Raw genomic sequence first — 13,746 nt, forward strand, 5'->3', positions numbered from 1 at the left:
TAGAAGTTCAAATTCAGAGTGCTGAATCTAGGGGAAGGCTTTCTCTTGGTTGGCTCCAGGGTACGGTCCTTGTCTCCTTTCAGCATTTCCCTGGATCTAGGAGCTTTCCAGTGCAGGGATCCTCAGGTCCAAAAGATGCAGTCCACTTCTGGCTCATCTTCCTAGGTGGTAGTAGGTCCCTTTGAGCTCTGCTTACTTCTTTCTCCTTTTATATCTCAAAACAGATTGACTCAAGATACAACCTAATCCTGTAGATTACATGTGGCCTTATTAACATCATGGTTGTTGCTATTGTTAAGTACCATCTAATTGGTTCAGACTCATAGCAACCCTGTATAGGGTTTCTGAGGAGCAGCTGGTAAGTTTAAACCACCGATCTTGTGGCTCAAACTGTCTTTATAAATGAGTACTTACCCTACAGTGCCACATGTTGTTGTTAAGTGCCGTCGAGTAGGTTCCGACCCACAGGGACCCTTTATAGGGTTTAAACCCCAACCTTGCAGTTCAAATACACTTTGAAGTCCAACGCATCAACCCACAGCATCACTCCAGGACTCCACAGCGCCACATAGATGTGGGGATTTATAACACATAGGGTACTTACATCAGATCAGAGCTGATCCCTTCAGATCACATCCTGGGGGTGATGGCATCCTATCAGATCTCATCATGAAGGTGATAACTAACAACTGTTAAACCACTGAGAATTCCAGTTGATACAAAACCTTAATTATCACAATATGTGATTTTAGGCAACTGAAGCCTCGTTCCAAGTCCACTGATCCTCAGGTTAGAATTTTCATCTCTAAAATCTAAATTTCAATCAAGTTCATGGATTTCAAAATCAGGATTTGTGTACTGATTACAACACTAACTGCCAGGTAACCTGGGGAAGTTTTTTTTATCAACTGGTGTGGCAGTGTAGGGTAACACACTGGACTCGTAATCACAATATCAGTGGTTCAAACCCACCAGCTGCTCCTCTGAAACCCTATACAGAGTCACTATGAGTCAGAACTGTCTCAACTCACTGGTACCTAACAATAACAAGACTTAGTTTTATCACCAGAAAATAGAAATAATAATACTTTCAATGTCATGGGTTAATTGTGAAATTAAATTAGAGAATGTACTTAAAGCACTTGCATAGACTATAGCATTCACTAAGGACCCCATAAACATTAATATTACTGTTGTTGTTATTATTAAGTCCTATCGAGTTGGAAGAGCGGCTGATGAATTTGAACCGCCCACCTGGCAATTCAAACCGACCTTGTGGTCCAATGCATTACCCAACAGTGTCACACCAGGACTCCATTAATATTACTGTTAGCTAGTAAAATACAAAAGTTGAGCTCTAGATAACCTCAGAATTTCAATTTCAGTTCAGAGAGCATTTAGAGTTTACTTCCTCTTTGTTTAAGATGTTTGGAAGGATTCTGTACACTGGAAAATAGAAGGAGCCTGAACCAAGACAGGTCAGATATGCTCAAAAAGAGATTGATCTTATATTCTCAGGGTTGGAAAGAACTGTAAGTCATCCAGGGCCATATGAAACTCAAAGCACCACTACAGCGGCAATGTCTATTTTACAAATGGAATTCTGTGAGTGTTTAGGCTCTTATATTAAGGAGAAAAGAGCTCAACCAAAGATATTAAAATGTTATTAACTGGATTTAATTTTTTTTAAATGGTTTAATCTCACCACTAAAAAAGTTTTGGTTAACTGTGGTTTTCTACTTAGAATTAAATGTGGAAATATATTAAAGCAGTACTTAATACATTACCAAGCTGGTGTGGCACTGTAGGATCAGCACTGGACTGTGAATCACGGGTTGACTGTTCAAACCCACAGCTCCTCCTCAGAAACTGTATACAGGGTCGCTATGAGTCAGAACCAACTCAATGGCACTTAACAACAAGCTACATTTATAATAATTTTCTGCCCACCATCTAATCTGTTACTCTTTAACACTATGATAAGAGATTTTGCCAAGTTTGAAAATATAGTTACTAGGAGTCAGTCTTTAAATTCACCCAACCAATTCACTAATACAGTATCTCATTATCTTGGATATGGATTTTCAGTAGTAAGTTCATGCCTATAAAGGAGGAAAAAAAGCAAAGGAGGATATTTTTTTTAAAAGGAAGGAGGAGGAAATGAATCAATGAAGACAATATTCTCCTCATTTTTCCCATATTACCTTAGCCATTTTTCAGGCTCATTTGAACCCTAATGTCGTATCGTTCTTTGCTCCACTAAATGTGAAATTTCAAAATCAAATGTCTACACAGGCCAGGCAGGTCATGTGAACCAGGAAGCTCACCATGATGCCCTACAGACTATCCTAGGCCTAAATGGGCAGCTCTTCCTCAGCCTCCACCAATGATTTCCATCTGAGACATAGGCATATGTTGCCAAATCTATCTTTTGCCAAGATAAACTACAAATATAGAGTTTTATGTAAAATATCCTGGCTTGTTAAATGTTAATTTATGTTTTAAAAAAAATACCAGGTGTGCCAAACAAAACCTGTCAGGAGCCAACAGTAGGAGTCTTTGGTTGTAGGTTTTGGTATTCCTTAAATTCTGCTCTTAGTCTACAATCTCTTGCTCAGGTTCAGGAACTTCATCCAATCCCATGATTTAAAAAGTGTTTAATATGCTGGTATTTTTCAGAGTTATTAATAATCATTGCCTCTACTCTAAACTCCAAGCTCAAATATGTAACGTCTAAGTAACTTCCAACTCCACATCCCTTCTCTGGATGTCTTACAGGTATCTTGGATATAACATGTGAAATTAATTGAATTTCTGATGGTAACTCTCAAGAAATATTAGAATCTCTGCTGTTTTGTGGCTGCTGTTCCTCTCATTTGTTGCCTTTGTTCAATGCATGATTCTATCTCCTATAGATGTTTCTTTCTAAATATTTCTTCAATTATGTGTCCTTATCTTCTTCTATATTGCCACAACAAGCCAACATCATGTTTTATCTGTTTCATTGTAATAGTTTCCTAACTAAATTTCCTCCACCTTCTGTTCTCTAACAAGCTATTAATCCTGTAGCAGCAAAAGTAAGCTTTTAAATACTACTTGAATCATATCACTCTTGTTTAAGATCTTTCAATGTCTGTTCAATGCATGGAAATTAAGAGAAGAAATATATCAACTAGGTATCATACTATTGTGTCAAATGGATTAAGAATGCTTTCCATCTCTAAAATGGATAGCATCATCATCATCAGAGAATTATCATGAGAATTTGATAAGGAACAATTGTATTTTTACACTGGTTTTACATTAGTTCTTTTCAGGGAAGGAAGCAAAATCCGATTAAAAAATATATTATTAACACTTTACAATCTTGAGTTAGCATTACTTATAACAGAGAGCCTTCTAAATGTTTCAGTGACAATAGTTTTATTGTATTGTCACCATAAAGTAAACATCTGCTTTGAGTGTAAAACAAAAATCTATTTAAGATTACAGAACAAATCAAATTTAATTAAAATATGTTGCTGTTGTTAATTGAGGTCAAGTCAGTTCTGACGCATAGCGACCCTGTATAGGGTTTCCAAGGAGCAGCTGGTAAGCTTGAACTGCTAACCTTGCAGTTCAAATGGCTTTGCAGCCTGGTGCATTAACCCACAGCGCCACATCAGGATTCCATAATTAAAATATAGAGCATACAACACTAGCTTTCAATGCCTTCAGAAATTTTAAAATGGAAAATGAATAGATGAGGTAGGTGTGATGTTACCTCATAAAAACTAAACTATTTGGTGCAAATTTCTCCTATTGATTTGAATCCACCCTCAATTTGAGCTGTGCTGTCTTAATTTCCAAAATAACATCATGAATACAGCAACCCATAGTTACAACAGCCCCTATGACCCCTTTTCTTTCAATTAACACATTCCCATTTAGAAAACACCAAGGTGAGAATGAATCCAGGAAATCTGCTGAGGCTGGTGGCTAAAAAGCCAGGAGTGAAAGTGCGAAGCTGCCACTCTGGGGAGCAAACAGCTCTCTCCCTAGAACTAGAACTAACCACTGGGTCAACTCACTATCTGGGCTTCCTTTTCTCTTTTGTTTTCCTACAAAACTCACAAAAAGCACTCCATTATTAGCTTTTTGTCAACTTTCAATTTAACTGTGAACTGAAATGTTTGTCTTCTTATGAACTGAATTAGTTGATGGGCCATCATGTACACAGAAATTAAGAAAAGGAGATTAAACTCCCTAGGATGGTGGTTGTGTGCTGTTGAGTTGGTTCCCTATTCATAAAAACCCTGTATAGGATTTCTGAGGCTGTAAATCTTTCCGGGAGCAGAAAGCCCCATCTTTCTATTGATATTGCAGTTAGCAGTCTGACTCATAACCCACTACACCACCAGGGTTCTTTATCCCTATAGAATATAGCCCTCATTTAAAAAAAAAAAATCTCCATGAATAAGGGAATTTCAGTGTTCATTAAATTTCCATTTAATGAAATCTAGCACGGATGCATACTGTTACTGACTATGCAATAAGCAGGTTTTCTTTTTTGATCAAGAATAATATTTGTAAGTGAAGAGTTGAGGGAAAATAAAAATATAAAACCCTTACAACTTTGTTGCTCAGTAGCAATTCTATCAAACAACTGCGTTTTGAGAACGCCCAAGAATGAGGTACTTGCTAAATTAGCATAGACATGTATATGTATGGATTATAAAAACTAGTTTTGTTAGTTGCCACTGAGTGGGATTTGACTCATGAGAATCTTTATATATAAAAGAATGAAATGAAAATGAAAACCTAGTTCTGCACCATTTTCATGACCACTGATAATGTTTTATACACTTTAGCTCTAAAGAAAAAAGCCAACTATGCAAATAACATGTTTTTAGTAGTAATTTCTGATTCTAGAATGTAAATTTCCCAAAGTAAAGTAAGTCCCTACTTCTCATAAGTATAATTCTAAGTATTATATTTTGTTCTTATTATAAAAGTGATGGTTAAATGGAGCACTAAGTAAAAATAGTGAATATTATATAATAAAAAATATATATCATGTATGAAATGTGTATATTGTTGTTGTTAGGTACCATTGAGTCAGTGCTGACTCATAGTGACCTTATGCACAGCAGAATGAAACACTGCCCAATCCTGGGCCAACCTCACTACTGTTGACATTCTTGAGTCCATTGATGCTGCCACTTGATCAATCCATCTCTCTGGGGTCTTCCTTTTTTTCTTTGACCCTCCACCTTACCAAGCATGATATCCTTCTCCAGCAACTGGTCCCTCCTGACAATATGCCCGAAATATGAGAGATGAAGTTTGGTCATCTTGGCCCTCAAAGAGCACTCTGGCTCTTTGAGCACTAGACTGTGGCCCTCAAAGAGCACTAGACTGTGAACCACAAGGTCAGCAGTTCAAACCCACCAGCTGCTCCTCAGAAACCCTATACAGGATCACTAAGAGTTGGAACCAACTCGATGGTACTTAACAATATATGTATATATATGGATTCCTGGTGTGGCACTGTGGGTTAATGTGCTGGACTGCAATGTTGGTTTGAACCACAGGGTTGGTCATTCAAACTCACCAGCAGCTCCTTGAAAACCCTATACAGGGTTGCTATGGGTCAGTACCAACTCAACAACACTTAACAGCAACAACAACATATATACATATATGTATGTGTGTGTATGTATGTATGTATGTATGTATGTATATACATCTTCTGTACACTGATACACCACGGAAATATTGTGGATTTGGTTCCAGATCACCTCAGTAAAGTGAATTTCACAATCAAGAGAGTCGCATGAATTTTTTGTTTCCCAACTACATATAAAGTGGAGCTCTGGTAGCATAGCAGTTACAAATCGGGCTGCAAAACCTCAAGGTCAGCAGTTTGAAACTACCAGCTGTCTGTAGAAAGATGAGGCATTCTGTTCCCATAAAGATTTACAGACTCAGAAACCCTGTACAGAGTCGCTATGAGTCGGAACCGACTCCATGGCACACAGCCACCACCAAGTGCATATAAAAGTTTTGTTTAAACCATACTGTTGTCAAGTATTCAATAACATGAAAATTTGAAATATTGTGAGAATTATTAAAATGTAACACCAATTGAGCACAAGCTGTTGGAAAACTCCCACTGATAGACTTTCTCAACACAGAGTTGTCACAAAGTTTCAATTTGTAAAAAACACAAGCTATTGCAAAGTGAACTGCAATAAAATGTGCCTGTATATTATACATATATGTACATCATATATATAAATATGTGCATATATACACCTAGGAGTCCTGATGTGGCACTGCAGGATAATGTCCAGGACCACAGGTAAGTTTGAACAGCAGGTCTGCATATGTGTATATGTATATGGCTTCAGCTAATCTAGATAGGATGTAATTTGTTGTAAAGTGCAAGGCAGGGATCCAATTTCATTTTTTTTTTCTAAATAACGAGCTTTATTGAATGTGTTTTCAATGTTATTATTTTCAAATACTTATATGTTTCTGGAGTTTGATAGCATAGAAATTGAGCTATTTTGTACGAATCTTTCTTGTTTTGATTGATTTGAATTCACTCTTGCCTCGAGCTATGTGTGCAGGACACAGCTGACTCCAAATATTTATTCTAGCTTTTGATCTGTATACATAACTATGAACTTTATGCACTTATGAATCTAGAAAAATGTATTAGTGCTCAATCTCAAGGTTAAGTATTTCTTTGTTTAACATACATACCATTTTTCTAACACTGATTCTTAAGGCCATAACTGTTAGTTCTCTTAATTTACCTCTTTTTAAAATCTTAAGCATCTACTGCTCTTCAGAAAACTCATATACTTTCAAAAAATCATACATATTCAAAAAAGAAAAAACAAACCTGCATAAGTACTTAATCATTATTTTTAGTACTTGACATTTTGCTGGTCTTTTAGTTGTATGTTTCTTCTGAAGGACATAGAAGTATACAAGACCTTTTGATGTTAAAGCTGCTTTTATGCAGCCTGAGTTGCTTATCTTCCCTACCTTGACTCTATATCCGAGTTTTGTTGACATTCAATCTGTCGTCCACCTAGGTTTTTTTGTTCACATCTAAGCATCTTTACAAGCTATAGTTGTCACTTAAAATATTCTTTATTCTTGAACCCACCCAAAAGGGGAAAAAAAAAAAACTATATATATGTATAATTGCTGATCACTTGGATGTATGGGATGAGAGGAGGGGGTGGAGGAAAGGGAAGATAGAGCACAGGGTAGGGAATAGATACAGGAAAGCTTGGGTGCTGTGTGTGGCGGGGGGGAGCGGGCAATACACAAGAAGGTGGAGGAGGCTGGTGGGAGAACAATTAGGCAGGTTTGCATGGGCTAAGTGGAACAGAGGTAAATGATGATATGTGCACAACCTTGGAACAACAGGGCTTTGGGATACAGGGATTGAGGCATGGTTTTGATAGGGTAAAAGAGGAGAAAAATGTTAAGATGCTTGGCTGTCTTTTGAATCTTGGTTTCCCTTGCTTACCATTGTGAAATAGACACTTGACAGTGTCGGGGGAGGAATATTCAGAAACATCACAATAGAAAGCTTGTAAGTCCATCTTCAGCCCATAACTGATTGGAATACTTTAAAGGAGGCTGTAAGATGCCCAGTGAAAGAGACCTCCTGTGGAGCTTTTGCATTGCATAAAACCATAGGTGGAAACTAGAACCCCATCCAGAATCATCTGAGGTGGGAAATTTCCACTGGAAAGGACGAGTAGACCAGCCTGCAGTGGCTAGAAGAATAGAATAAACTTTGTGAAGAAAGACCAGCATGAAAAATTACAAACAACAATGGCAGTATGATTGATTACTACAAGAACAAGTAAGCTGTTTGCCTGGGAGCCATCAAGGCAAGTGGTTGGGTCCCCTCAAAGCAAACTCCCTTCCAAGATTAAGACTCAAAGGGAATACACAAGGAGACATGTAGTCTGGCTGGTGACCGACCACGTTGGTCACCAATAAGGGGAAGATGGGGAGAAAACTGCAATGAAGTTGGGAGCTAAGTCTCACCACATTCAACAGACTCCTGTGAACCCAGGTAGAAACCTGGATGGCCAGCAGTACAGCAAGACCCGAGGACTCCTGGGCCCAGAGGCAGTAACATGGCCACAGAGGACTAGAACAGAGAGTGAAGCATCCAGCTGATATGAAGTGAGGGGAGGTGCCCAAGAACACCCATACTTGCAGATAGTTCCCACTTGACCTGGCTTCAATGGCTGGATGATCAGAACTCGACTAGAAGAAGAAAGAAGAGGGAATTTAAAAAAAAAAAAAAGTAACCCACTACAATTTGATTAATTTTACCTGTACGTATGGATGTAGTAGCTCAAAAAAGGGAAAAAATCTTTACAGTAAGGATTACTCCCATCACCTTTGGTACACAGGGTTGACAGGGATGGTCAACTTAGACATTGGCTACTCAAAATGGGGGGAGGGGTAGCTATAAAGGCAAGAAATGACTGGCTTACAAACTTTCAAGAGGGAGCCTAGTTCCAGACGGGGCACGGGTAGTTAGAACCTCCACTGAATGATTTCTAATCTGTTGGGATCAGGCTGGCAAAAGGAAATGGGGATAAGACTCTTGTGGTATAATAGTGAATAATTGCCATCAGGACTGACTGTGAGGGTTTGAAATGTAGAGGTAGATTTGTTTTTTTGACAAAAGAAGGAGAGTGATTGATTTTGCAGCCCAGGAGCCGAGGTCCCTGGGACCATCAAGCAAGAAGAACGGAGAGTGTGACCCTACCCAGAGAGGCAGTGATGCCAGGGATGGAGACAGAGATAATGATGTGGACAAATGGAGCAGCTGGGGACACTAGACTCAGGAAGGAAGAGGGGCTGTGTGCTGATCGCTGGGGAGGCGGGCCTGTGGGGTGTATCCTTTGGTTATTTGATGATACATGGAGGGGATTGTAACCATTGCAATGTAATTAATTATAATAGGATAAATGTAAAACTGATGTTCTCCCATGTAAACCCATATAATTCACAATAAAAACTTAAAAATATATATATTCTTTATTCTTATTCAACTTCATAAAGTACAAATTATCCTCAGTTTAGATATCACCCTCCATGGGAAGAAGTGTTTGACTCTGCAAATGTTTACGTAGCCCTCTTGCCATATTTTCCTATTATACTTGGTACACCTTCGATCATTGTGCTTATCCCATTGTGCTGCAATCACCTACTTAATGTTTTATCTGCCATACCAGACTCCTCGAGGAGAGATATTCTGCCTTGCTCTCACCTATATGGGCGTGCAGTGGCTCTGTATGATAAGCACTAGACTACGGAACAGGGAGGAGGTTGGAGTTCACTAGCTGCTCCACAGAAGAAATATGAGACTTTCTGCTCCTGCAAAGATTTAAAGCCTCAGGAACCCTATAGAGTTGCCATGAGTCAGAACCAACTCAAACACGCTTAACAACAACAGCAATTTGCCTTAAACATGGAGCAGCAACTAAAGAAAATTCTTAGTAACCGTTTGGTGTCTTTACTTTTAGTTAACTTTCTCTGTACATCTCACTACATATAAAGCTTTGGATGCTTCTGGTTTTGCTTAATAGTGTACTGTGAGCATTTTTTAATGTAATGTCAACTTCTTTGGAAATGCCACTTTAATATCTGTAACAAGAAGACTGTCCTTTAGAAATGTCATAATTTATTCAACCATTCTCTACTGTTAGTCTTTAACTTACTTGCAATGTTAGCTACTAGATGTAATGCCTAAATGATTATTTTTGTGTCTCTGATTATTTCTCTATAATACATTCTAGAAATGAAATTGTTATTATTCTTTAGTGCCATTGAGTCAGTTCAGACTCGTAATGACCCGGATACGGTTTCTGAGGCTTTCAATCTTTGCAGGAGCAGAAAGCCTCATATTTCTTCTATGGATCAGCTAGTGGATTCCAATCTCTTACCTTGTGGTCTGTAGTCTAGAGCTTATCATACAGAGACAAGGAGTGGATGGTGGACTTGAACCACTGACCTTGCAGTTCAAACTGACCTTAACAGGTGAAAATTTCACAGTTCTACATGCAATATATCAAAGTATTCTCAATGGTAACATCTTTTACAGAGTGAAGATTTCATAGACAAAGATTAGTCTCTTATTTATATCATATTTCAACTGTCACTTATGTTCTCCTGTTAATTATACAAAGTTAATCTTTGCTCATTTTTCTATTAGACTGTTAGTTTTTCCTTATTCATTTTAAATCTCTTTATACATTAAGAACACAATAATTAGAATGTGAACTTTTAAAATAAACTTCCCATTTGTTATGTGAATTATTATTTTATCTTTTTTTTAACATTTTAAAATATTATATATACTTTCCAATCTTCTATGAACTGCTCAATTGTTTTTCTACATTGACTGTCTTCCCTAATTAAATATATTAGGTACATATTTCCCTAGTTAGAAGTATACTTGTGGTTTGTTATTAGTTGTTGTTAAGATGATTCCAACTCACGGTGACCCCATGTGTAGAGTGGAACTGCTCCATTGGGTTTCCAAGGCCATGACCTTTCAGAAGCACATCACCATGCCTGTCTTCCAAGGCACCTTTGGGCTGCTAACCTTTGGGTTAGTAGCTGAATGCCTAACCATTTGTACCATCCAGGGACCCCTTTGTTGTTGTTGTTAAGTGCCATCAAGTCGGTTCCGACCCATAGCAACCCTGTATAGGGTTTCCGAGGAGCAGCTGGTAAGCTTGAACCACTGACCTTTGCAGTTCAAACGGCTATGCAGTCTGGCGCATTAACCCACAGTGCCACACCAGGACTTCAGGGACCTCTTAGGGGGGTATATTTTATCCTAGCTTTATTACAGTTTTATTTTTTTACCTTTAATGCGTTGACCCATTTAGAATTTATTTTGGGGCATAGTGTGAGATGAGACTCTAACTAGAATTCTGACAAGATAGCCTCTTTTTCTAAGGCTTTCTCTCAGCATTTAAAGAAAATATTTGAGGCAATTGTATTAAAATAACCAACATCCAATGGCAGAGCTTACTGTTGACCATGAACTTCACTTCCTTCTCCCAGGTGAACAGGAGCCGGCTGTAAGCAGTGATTCTGACATCTCACTGATTATGGCAATGGAGGTTGGACTGTCTGATGTAGAACTTTCCACTGACCAAGACTGTGAAGAGGTGAAGTCTTGAAATGGCGAGTATAGACCAAGGGGATGGTAGGACCCGAGGAGAAGAAGGGGAGGAGTGCTCCAGGACTTGGACCAGGCACTCGCAGCTCCTGAACACCTTGGCAACTCCAGGGTACTCCATTCAAGAAGGGTAACGAAAAGCAATATCCAAAGTCACATGAACCAGGTTGCAGTTTCTCCATCTCCACAACAGTCCATGGCCTTGGCAGCTTGGAAGCTGAAAGTTGATTTTTTCCTCCAATGTCCTTGTAGACATTTACTTCAGAAACTCCTAAAACAGTGACTGAAAGGACACCACTAGGGTTTCTTAGTTTCATGTCACTTTTGTCCACGTCTTATTGTTTGAAATGGTGTTTGATTTCTTTGGCAGTTTCTTTTTAAAGACTATTTGTAGTTATTTTACATCCACTCCTTTCTTGTTGTTCAGTCTGTGTTGTTGTTTTATAGTTCCTGCTATCATGAGTTTGTAGTCCATCTCCTAGATTGAAGATCATCATAGCCTTTCAGCGTGAAATGTGTATGGCTTTGGACGTGCCTCAGCACCCAGAAACAATCTAAAGCCAACTTTTATAAAGAATCTAAATTATTTTAAGTGAAATTTGAAAATCCAAGCTACCAGAGACCCTACCACTAAGCTCTGAACCTGCAGAGGCCACTGCTCATTATTTTAAGTTACATCACACTTGCTTCCACTTACCAAGTTCTGTGAAGAGCCGGTATGACAAGAGATGGGAGCCCTCAGAGGAGGTACTTCAGTTCATCTGAGTCTTGCAGGTTTGGGCTGGAAGTCTGAACTCAGAAATCCCCTCTATGGTATTTTAATGTAGAGTTTGTAACTGGGTTGACAAGCCTAGGTTTAAAACCACCATCAGTTGTCAGTTTCCACTCTTGGCAGCCTCATGTGAGTCAGTGTAGAACTACTCCACAGAGTTTTCAATGGTTGATTTGTGGGAAATTGATCACCAGGCCTTTTTACAAGGACCTCTGGGTAGATGCAAACCTCCAACCTTTCAGTTAACATAACAGTTTGCACCATACAATGAATGCTTTAAAACCAGATATCACATATTCTTCCCATCCAAAGCAAAAGGACTATTGCATTGGTTCTCCCCCGGAGACTAGAATATGAGTCTTGTCACCTCCCTGAGTGGGTTTTATAGGAGGTGGAGTATTTCAAAAACATCCAATCATCTTTGAGCTCAGTGACAAACACAGGGTGGCTGCAGTCACTACCTGGGTTTCACTGTAATTCTAATATACATCCGTTACACTACACCAGACCACATAGAAAGATTTAGGTGAATTCTTTGCAGATTTCTTTCCAGGACTCCTTGAGTGTGTTTAGATATCAAGTGGGTAATTTTATAAATCATTTGATCCGAGAAGTAAATCCTCAGAATTAGTTAAATCAAGTCTATACTGAGAGAAACTATATAAGAGGGAAAGGAAAAGAGGTAGCAAATGAATACAAAACCTATCAATGTTTTTACTGTTTCTGTATGTATTCTTGTTTTCTAAATATGACAGAGATGTGCTATTTTTTCAGTGGGCAATTTTGTAATACATTCGACTATCCCAGTGCAGAGATGAGTTTCCTTTGCCTTGCCAAGTAGTGGGGAGTGCTTCTGAACAATCTAGAAGAATCACCTCATCATCTGCTAGAAGTTGGCAAAGGTCTGCTCGCTCACTGCTTGGGTTCCAGTGAACACAAGCTCTTCACACCGAATCTTATTTACATGTTTGCTGAGGGTTTTCACACCTCATTGTTACACTGATGGTGGTGGTGGTGGTTACGTGGAGTTGGTTTCGGACTCATAAACCCTGTACAGGGTTTCCGAGGCTATAAATCTTTAAGGGAGCAGAAAGCCTCATCTTTCTCCTGTGGAACAGCTGGTAGTTTTGAACTGCTGACTGTGAGATTAGCAGCCCAATTCATAACCACTATGCTACGTTACACTGATACTCATTCAAAAACAGGATTCGTTCTGCTGTAAAACTTGCTCTCTGCTGCAACATGGAGTATAGGTCAAAGAGGACCAATGCTTGCTGTTTTTTGTCACCTTTAAAAATTCCTATTTGAAGCAGCAAAGCAAAGAAAATGATTACCACCTTCACAATGTCACATCTCTGTAGGAGTTCAGCACTACCTGTAAGGAAATGCAATGTCTACAAGTGGAAGAGCAAGTAGAGAGGGGGGACAAGAGCTGGGAGCCAGGAATCAGAGGAAGCCTCTGTGGGCTGCACATGGTGAGGCCTCAGTTTCTTCATTTAAAGTTAAGGCGTTTAACATGATGACTCACAATGGTCCCTCTGGATGTTGTTGACAAACCATTGTTTTGCAGATAATGATGACATTAGCAGATGCATAGCTTGGAGAGGCAGAGTTACTTAACCTGTGACATATAACAGCCTTGCCTTTGAGATTTGGCTCTCCAGCTGCTCCTTGGAAACCCTATACAGGGTCGCTTTGGGTTAGAACCGACTGAATGGCACTTAACAGCAACAGTAATGATGTTGAGAAT

General features: G+C 38.9%; 1 protein-coding gene across 1 annotated transcript in view; it reads left to right on the top strand.

The window, feature by feature from the left end:
• Positions 1-11,225, top strand: part of RNF150 (ring finger protein 150) — a 425,483-nt gene extending 414,258 nt beyond the window's left edge. Inside the window, exon 7 of the mRNA XM_006872214.1 lies at positions 11,107-11,225. Within this exon, the coding sequence (XP_006872276.1) occupies positions 11,107-11,225 (119 nt within the window). The remainder of the gene's footprint in view (positions 1-11,106) is intronic.
• Positions 11,226-13,746: the final 2,521 nt, after the last annotated feature.

Source organism: Chrysochloris asiatica, unplaced genomic scaffold, assembly GCF_000296735.1.
Source record: "Chrysochloris asiatica unplaced genomic scaffold, ChrAsi1.0 scaffold00187, whole genome shotgun sequence".
Classification (NCBI taxonomy): domain Eukaryota; kingdom Metazoa; phylum Chordata; class Mammalia; order Afrosoricida; family Chrysochloridae; genus Chrysochloris; species Chrysochloris asiatica.